Source organism: Tupaia chinensis, unplaced genomic scaffold, assembly GCF_000334495.1.
Source record: "Tupaia chinensis unplaced genomic scaffold, TupChi_1.0 Scaffold000477_1, whole genome shotgun sequence".
Classification (NCBI taxonomy): domain Eukaryota; kingdom Metazoa; phylum Chordata; class Mammalia; order Scandentia; family Tupaiidae; genus Tupaia; species Tupaia belangeri.
Window position 1 is genome coordinate 2,491,246 of NW_006159986.1, and position 9,727 is coordinate 2,500,972.

General features: G+C 39.0%; 1 protein-coding gene across 1 annotated transcript; it reads right to left on the minus strand.

Moving 5' to 3' along the window:
* Positions 1 to 8,973: 8,973 nt before the first annotated feature.
* Positions 8,974 to 9,509, minus strand: LOC102471735 (keratin-associated protein 5-4). Its single transcript, XM_006156037.1, has 2 exons — positions 9,247 to 9,509; positions 8,974 to 9,183 (listed from the first exon to the last, which is right to left on the minus strand). Exons 1-2 carry the CDS (start codon positions 9,507 to 9,509, stop codon positions 9,009 to 9,011), a joined length of 438 nt encoding a protein of 145 aa, XP_006156099.1. The 3' UTR covers positions 8,974 to 9,008.
* Positions 9,510 to 9,727: the final 218 nt, after the last annotated feature.

Sequence of the window (9,727 nt, forward strand, 5' to 3'; positions counted from 1 at the left end):
CTGATTAAACAGGCACTGTCTGATATTTCTATAGGAAATTCATATTGTCAGTCTTCTACTAGATTATATTTGATCAGGTGTTCAAAAGAGAAAAGAAAAACCTACTGGAAATAACACCAATTTTATGAAAGTAGATACTGATTTAATCAAACATTTAATTAGAAATTCCATTTTATTACTTAAAATAAGTGTAGATTATTTATTAAGTAACAGGTGAAATTTTCCCTTGGGAAAAATGTAATTGAGGGACTATGCTAATATGGATCTCCTTTTCTCTGACTGTATAGATGTAGGGATTCTGGATACAATGTGTTTTTTTTGTTTGTTTGTTTTTGTTTTTTTTTTAACTTTTGCTATAGGGTACATGTACTCTCCAGAGAGAGATGGGGAAAGGGTGGAGGTGGAATAGTAAGAAAACAACCCTAGGGAGGATGGCTATGTTGCAATTCCTTCTTCTCCATCCTTCTCTCAGGATTTGGGCACACACTCACATGTGTACAGCATGATTTTTAGCTGTTTGGTCTGGGATTCAAACTACACAGTCAGCCCTTCAGTGCCTTGACCTCTGGTCCTTGATCTATGCCACCTACTGGTCCCTAGATAAAATTTTTTAAGTAATAAATTTCTGTAATAGAAAGAGAGAGAGAGAGAAAGAGAGAGAGAGAGAGAGAGAGAAAATAGAAATTCCCAGGTGCTAGTATAAAGAAGGACATCAGCTGTCATTTTTTTCAGTCTGTATCCAATTCAGGACCAGATTATTCAGTCGGTGAACTGGTACTACAGCTTTGGGATGTAGTCTGGTGACTCAGGGATGGGAGTTTAAAGCCCTCTCACAGAGTCAAAATACATTACTTCATTTACTTCATTAAAAGCTGAAACTAAGAATCTACTGTCTGAAATGGGAGAACTAGAAACATTCAGCCCACCAAGAGAAGAAATCAATGAAGAATATCCAGTTAATGTACAGAATGGTGAGAAATAACACATTTTTATTGTTTTAAGCAGTTAAGCTTAGAGATTTTTTTTATGTAACAGGAGACAACTGAACAATCTTACATTTTCAATTTATTTTACTGGTGAGCAATTGTCTTTGTGGTGTTTCCTTCACATGAACTCCTACTAGTTGAGAGAGTCTAATCTGGAATAGTTGGTATAGACAGTATTGAAATACTTGAGAGTATGTAATGCCCTGATATTGCTTTTGATTTTATTACATTTTTTGTTTGGATGTTTTTATAGACAGTCTTAAACATTATTTTAGGGAGCAATTTCTGGTTGTATCTAAAGCTGTTATAATTTCAAATTCTAAGTCAAGGCACGAGAAATCGTAGCATTGCTTTCTTGTTTAGATTTTAATCAAATATGCAGAATCCTCACTCTAGCTCTTTAATATGGAGAGGTAGAGGTTTGGAAAGGAGTAGATTCTTAGCAGATTGAGAGAGGGGTTATGTACATTTTGTTTTGTAGGAAAGCTTGGAGAAAGTGTGGTAAATGGGATCTAGAAGTAATGGCATTCGGTGAGAACTAGAAAATTAGGTGTGAAAGTCGGATTTAATTCAGGCATGAAATTTGGGTAAACTAGACCAAGGAGAAGGATATGAGTTTATGTTACTAAACACTTACCTTGGAGTTTGAGGGTTGGCGATAATGAATGCTAGTAGGAGCAAGATTGAAATGGTTGACTACATCTCTTCTGGGACCAGGAATAGTTTGATCTAAAATGCGGTGGGTCCAGGCTTTGTTTATAAAGGGTTTTGAGGTAGACACCTTACTTGAGACCCTTTGACCAGAAATCTCTTTGTAAAGATTGGAGGGATTAAATTATATTAAATTCCTATTTCCCAAACTATTTCTAAGCCAATGATTCTCCTGAAATTCTCATGCTTAGACTTTACCCCTAAGAAATTCTGGTCAAGGCCAGGCATTGCATTTATTTATTTATTTTATTTTTAAGTTTCCCAGATGATCCCATGAGCAGCCAGAGCAGAGAACCACCACTCTCAGTTTAGGATTCTTGATGCCATGTGGGTTTCAAGGCCATGATGCTTCAAGATAGGCTGTAAGCTTCCCTCTGACACCTAAGGAAGCTGGTCACCAACTGGAAGCAGTTCTGACAGAGGTGGACATGCACATCACCTGATATGCTAGTGGAGAGGCAAGCCAACTAAATGCTACCTATGTGGACAATATAGAATCACGTATAAATTATGTAGTGCACATGCTAGTCTCTGCGTGTGTGTGTATTATAAAGATATTTTCAGCCATGATGTCCTCTATGAGAACCAAAGTTGTTATCCAACTGCTTGCTGAAATTGTCACCTTTGATAACTAGTTGGTAATTTTGAGTTAAGGAAAGTATTGGTTTTTCTCTTCAAACTTACAAACCCTCCAGTTTTCCCCTTCTCAGTGAATAACAGCAACAGCCACCTACTTTCTTAGTCTTAAAACCTAGGATTCTTATTGTCTTTTTCCAACATCGATCCATCAAGTTCTTTCTTCAATGCCAGTTAACAATATCCCAAAGCTTTCTACTTCACTCCATCACTACAGCTACCACCCTAATATATCAGATCTCTCTGGTTCCCAGCTGGCTTTTCTCTTAATAAACACTTGGATTGTGCCAGTGGTTGGTGTGTGATTAAGGCAATCCCACATGGCTGAGTGTGTGGTTCAAGTCCTGGATCCGGTGGCTTGAAAAACACACCAGGCTTGCATATGTGTGCTCAAAACCCCAGGAGAAGAACAGAGGAGTCGGGATTGTGGCATGGCTCTTCCCCCTGGTGAATGATTTCTCATTTTCTCTCTCTTTCTAGCTCTCTTTCTAGTGAGCACAGGCACCTTATGGAAAAATATAAAATAAGTAAGTTAATAAGCAAACACTTGGATCATCTTCTATTTCTATTTCTATGATCAATTCTCCACCTATTGGTCAGGCTATTTTATAATTAAAAAAATAATTTACTATGAAATATATAAAACATGCAAATGACATAAAGACGGATGAACACATATATTTGCACCACAAGTCTTAAGAAATAAAACTTGGGATCAGCAGATGGCATAATGGTTATGTAGCTGGACTCCCACATAATTGACTGTGATTTAAGTCCCAGACCCAGTGGCTTAAAACTCACAGCAGGCATGTGTGCATGTGCCCAAAATCCCAAGAAGAGACTAGAGGAGAAGGTATTGCAGTGTGACATCCCCCCCTCCACCCACCCAGGGAGTGATTTCTCGCTTTCTATCTCTCTGTCTCTCTGGCAAATGCACACACCCTATAGCAAAAATAGAACTTGTCAGTACAGTTGAAACCTCTGTGTTTGTTTCCTCATCCTTATTCCTTTCTTCTCCTTCTAGCGCAGTTAGTCCCTGTCTTGGTCAGTGTTTATCACTTCTGTGCATTGATTAATACTTTTAGTATATGCGTTCTACTCCTAAGCCATACACACTAAGTAAATGGCACCATATGACACATACTTCTACAACTTGCTTTCTCTGCTCGACATTATGTGTGAGCTTTATCCGCGTTTATATATTTAGTTCTACTTCATGTGCTTTTCCTGCTCTCTATGATCATATTGTGTGAATGAACATGCCATAGTTTGATGTCCATTCCACACACATTTGGAAATCTAGAAACAGAGATTGGAGGAGTTATTCTCAGCATGTCTATGAGGATGTTTCAGGATAGCCTAACATTTGAAATGCTGGACTGAGTAAAGCAGATTGCCCTGCGTAATGTGGGGGAGCCTTCTCCAGCCAATTGAATACCTGTACAGAATAAAAAAGTAAGAGGGCACTCTTCCAGCCTGACTGCCTTGACATCAATCTTTTCTTGCCTTCACACTCAAGACACTGACTTTTCCTGGATCTCAAAATTGCTTACTTTTGGATTGGAACTTATACCTTCAACTCAGTAGGTCTCCAGCCTGCCAACTACAGATCTTAGGATTTCTTAGTCTCCAAAATCATGTGAGTCAATTCCATATAACAGAGCTCTCTCTCTGTATGTGTGTGTGTGTCTATCCTTTCAATTTTCTGAAGATCCCCGGTTAATACAGCTATTAAATATTATTACTGAGTGATTTTTCTACTGCTATTCATATGGCTATGTAGTTTTGCTCCTTTAATGTACAAATATATTACTTAAATATTTTCTAATTTTGAAGCATTCTTTAATTTCTAGGACAAACTTTAATTGGTTATATGTTGTTCCATTTACATATTACTAAATTTCATTTACTAACATCTATGGGATATTTACATTTATGAACTTCAATAACATAGGCCTGTAACTTCCTTTTATTGTACTGTTCTTGTCTGGTTTGATATTATGGTTATACAAGCCTTATAAAAATAAACCTAGGAGCCAGCAGGCGGCACAGTGGCTAAGGCACTGGACTCCCATGAGGCTGACAATGGTTTGAGTCCTAGACATGGTGGCTTGCTCTCTCACTTCCCCTCTCTCTGGTCAGGTTTAAAATAATAATAATAATAAAATTAAATTAAATAATTTAAATAAATAAACAAGTAAATAAATAAATTGAGAGGACCAGTCTGTGGTCTTGTGATTAAGGTGGCTGGATCCCACATGGCCAACTGTGAGGTTCAAGTTCCCTACCTGTTGGCTTGTAAAACACGCTGGATGCATGTGTGTACACAAATCCCAAAAGGATGTGTGTGCCCCAAATCCCAAAAGGATGAAGAAATGGAGGCGAAGGGATTGTGGTGTGACCATTACCTATGGAGATGCTTTCTCACTTCTCCCATCTCCTGATTCTTTCCAGCACACTTGCCCTCTGGCAAAAATTTTTTGAAAATTTATCTTTTTTTTTTTTTTTTTTACCAGCTTAAATAGGAAAAGACTTCTTCAAGTTTAATTAAACTCATATAAATCACTATAGGTCTCGTATTTTAATATCTATATCTGTGGATGGTAGATTTTGGATAATAGGTTTAATTTCCTTTTTTAAATGGCCATAGGTTTATATCTTTTCTATATCTTTTGAGATTAATTTTGTCAATTTGTATATTCTTAGAAATAGTTCATTAAAACTTTTTTTTTAATTTTGTCTAAGTGTGTGTGTGTGTGCTAGCTGGAAAGAGAGAGAGAGAGAGAGAGAGAGAGAGAAAGCAAGAGAAAGCACCCTCCATCGGGCATGGTCATGCCACAGTTACTTCTCCATTTCTCTCTCCTTCCTGGATTTTGGGCATGTGGATGCATAGGCCTGGTGTGTTTTTCAAGCCACCAAATCCAGAACACATCTGGAATGTGACTAGCCAGGTCAGCAGTGTGGGATCCTGTGGTTTTAATCACCACACCAACAGCTGGCCTGAAATAGTCTCAATTTAATCACAATTTCTAAAACATTTATATAAACTCACATATAATATTCTAGTTTGTTTTTAAAAGTATCTACTCTTTTGGTAGCTCATTATTTTCTCTTTTTGGTACCATTTGTTAGCCTTTTAATTACTCTTTTCTCCCTCTGAGCAGCTCTGTCAGACTTTTTCTGATTTATTATTTTTTAAATCTATTGTATTCATGAAATCAATTATACTAAAATCTTTGCTTAAAAATATTTTGTCATTGATTTTTACATTTGTCATGATACTCTTCCTTCTTTATTGGGTTTACTGAGCGATGGAGGGTATTGGAAATGCAATAGAAAGGGGAATCTTGAAGCATGATTTCAAAGTGTGACTTTAAGTGTGAGCTCACAATGCTAAACTGCTCCAGTGTTACAAATATATTAAATCAAATAGAGGCTCTTCATTTTTTGAATTTGATGAACAGAAATGTTTGGGCTCTGTAAAATACCGCTCGTGATTTTAGAAGTTACAATATCATGATAATACTTCAAACTCTTCCTTGCCAAATTTAAAGTAGATTCCATCCTACTGTATTCCACTGTGATTCAGGTCAGTTAAGGTAGATTCCAAATGAGTTGTATAATTAGGGAATTTTGTTATTTCAAGGAGGTGTTATAACCCTATGATTAAGATCTTGGCAACATTTCTCTGAAGACATCTGAAGAAATGTGAAGTATATTAGTGATGTCTGAACAAATAGCTAATTGGTTCAATAGCTTAGGGCTATTTTTACCTAGAGCTAATCTGAACCTAGGTAGAAGCATCAAGAACAGGAGCTCCTATTGGAGGATCATGTCATGATCATTGCAGTTCTTTTCTTTTTTTTTTTTAAGTTTATTTTATTTGTTTCTTTTATCAGAGAGGAAGACAGAGACAGAGAGAGAGAGACAGACAGGCAGACAGACAGACACACGGGTAGCACCGACAGAGTCATGTGGAAATCCTACCCCTAGCCTTAACCACTCCCAATGACGGGCACACACATGCCCCATGTGCACAGGAAGATATTGGGATGGAAACCCAGGGTCTTCTCAGGTGGCCTCAGTATTGTGGAGCATTGTGTCACTGCTCAGCCACCATGGCTAGCTACTTGTACTGGATTTTCAAGTTCAAATGCAGGCATTGCTCCTGGAGAGTATTACTCTTATGTGTACTCTAGTTAAAAATCCTTATGTGCTCACTAACTAAACTACTCAAAGGCTATAAACTAATTCCAATAAAAAGTCCTAATAATAGAGTGTTTTGAAATTCCAGCCACCTAAGACCAATATATCTTGGACAGTTAAGTGTGGAGATGTTTAAATTATTCAGAAAACTCTGAGAGACCACAGTCAGAAACACACCACATCATCCAGATGAGGCATATTTCCTTACAAGTGCAATGAAATATGCATTTCTTCACAGCAGGACACAGTGATAAATATAATTCACTTTGTAACTATAAATCCTACAGTGCTGTTTATTGAATAAAATGAATTGAATACACTGTATTCTTATTTATCTTCTAGTGGTTTTTACCTTAGGGCATGTGTGCTCACCAGAGAAAGAGACAGAGACAGTGAGAGGGAAAGTGAGAAATCACCTCCCCAGGTGGGAGGCCACACCACAATCTCTTCTCCTCTCTTCTCCTCCCAGGATCTTGGGCACGTATAAACATGCATCCAGCATGATTTTCACGCCACCAGGTCCAGAACTTGAACTGCAGTTAGCCACGTGGGAGTCCAGCCACGTAACCACTATGCATCTGCTGGCCCCTACACTGTATAATTTATAGAAGATTGTCCTTTTGCCTTTCCCATTCCGGACTGTGTTGGATCTGCTTGTTGGTCTCTGAGACCTGAAAGTTGACAACTTTTTTGCGTCCAGGAGGCTGCTCCCCGTGACTCTGCAGCATCACCATGCCACAAAATGAATATATTGAATTACATCATAAAGGCTATGGATACCATTTGGATTACTATGAGAAAAACAGAAAGAAGGAAAGTCTAGAGGCTCATCAATGTTCAAAGAAGGTAAAAAATGATTGGTCTGAAGGCTAAGCTCTATCATAAACAGTGCCATGCTGAGAAAATACAAATGAAAAAAACTATCGAGATGCATGAAAAGAGGAACACCAAACAAAAGAATGATGAAAAGACTCCACAGGCAGCAGTACCTGCCTATCTGTTGGACAGAGAAGGACAGTCCCGAGCTAAAGTACTTTCCAATATGATTAAACAAAAACGGAAAGAGAAAACAGGAAAACAAAGTCCCTCTACCCAAAGTTTGAGCCCAGGGAGAAACAGAAGTATTAAAAGTTATTCGAACCGGAAAGAGAAAGAAGGTGGCATGGAAGAGGTTGGTTACAAAAGTTTGCTTTGTTAGAGATGGCTTTACTAGAAAACCACTTACATATGCAAGATTCATTAGGCCAGTGGGCTTATGTTTCAAGAAAGTCCACATAACACATACTATACTGAAAGCCACCTTTTGCCTGCCAATATTTGGTATAAAGAAGAATCCCTCATCCCCACTATATACAAAACTTTGGGTGTTATCACCGAAAGTACTGTCATTGAGGTGAACATGAGTGAGCTGGGCCTTGTGACACAAGGAGGCAAGGCTATTTGGAAGAAATAGACCCAAGTTACCAACAACCCTGAAAATGATGGATGCATAAACACTGTCTTTCTGGTTTGATAGCAGTTGCATACAAGTAACTCCTTGTAATTTTTGAAAATGATACACCAATCTGGAAAACCATCATGACTGATGTTTCAGAATCTTACATGTCTGACGTCATCTAAAGATTATTTATTAAATTGTATAAAAACATTAAAGTGGCCTGGTTTTACCAAAAAAAAGAAGGAGAAGGAGAAGGAGAAGGAGGAAGAGGAGGAGGAGAAGGGAAAAGGAGAAGGAGAAGGAGGAAGAGGAGGAGGAGGAGAAGAAGAAGGTTGTCCTTTTTATATTGGCATGCACTTCCCCCCACCCCCGAAATCTTGTTTTACCCCTTTCTTGAAAGTAGGGCCGATGTATTAAGATATAGAATGTATTAATGGTGTAGTGTGTTTTAAGAGCGAAGACATGAATAAAATTTATCCTAGTATAAGATATTAAGACACATGCACATGCAAGTACATACAAGCCACTTCTGTTTTAGTATCTTAAAATGATCTATATTTGGTATAGTGTCTATTTTCAAAGTGTTATCAAAATGGTCATTCTTGTATATTTATGAAAATGTAATTGCTCATTTACTGAATAAAATGATTATAAAAATAGAGAACAATGCTAATAAATTCTTTTATGCAGAAAACTTTATTATAAGCAGAAAAACAAACAAACAAAAAAGCATAAAAAAATTGCGCTGGGAGGTAATACAGACTCCTGGGAATGCAGGTGTACAATCAATACAGGGGCTGAGATAATATCTAATAATTCATATTTAGTGGCAATATTGGAAAGAAAAGATGGCAAGAGTGACAGAGAACATTTGAAACGAACCAGAATGTGCTCACAGAGTCAGTGGGATGGGACTAACAAAGCCCATCCTGTTGAGTGACATTGACCAGACTCCACACGTCCTAATGATTGGAGCAAAAGAAAGCTCCACATCTGTGGAAGCAAAGTGAAGGAGGAGGTGGGTCTAGGGCTCAGCAGCAAGGGATGGCGCAGCACATGGGACGAGGGCAGGTGGAGATGACACAGGTTGGACGATAGCAAGTGGTATGGCAGCACACTTTGCCACAGACTGGACGCAGGCAGCAGCTGGGGCAACAGCAGTTGGAACCACAACCACAGGAGCCACAACCACAGGAGCCACAACCACTGGAGCCACAACCACCACAACCACAGCAGGAAGGACGGCAGCAGCTGGAGATGCAGCATTACTTATCCTGGCCACAACCGCTGGAGCCACAACCACAGGAGCCACAACCACAAGAGCTACAGCCGCTAGAGCCACAACCACAGGAGCCACAACCGCTGGAGCCACAGCCACAGCAGGAGGGGCGGCAGCAACTGGTGCCACAGCAGCTGGAGCCACAGCAGCAAGGGCGGCAGCAGGGGAGGGCGCCGGCGGGCCCTGGCCTCTGGCAGCAGGTGGGCCTGCAGCAGCAGGAGCCACAGCTGGAACCACAACAGGAGTTGACCATGGTGTTAGGAGGTGAAGGTTCTGGGTGAGTTTCCAGGAGAATGAAGTTGTTGGTTTGGAAGTCTTCCTGGCTCATGTCTCCCATTTATACTCTGATGAAGGCCTGTTGTCATCATATTCTTTCCTTGTTGTTATTTACCCCACCAGAAAACTTAACCACTTAATTACATAATTGTGTGTTTGTAGTTAAATATTCCAAAATAGAGAAAAATAGCACCT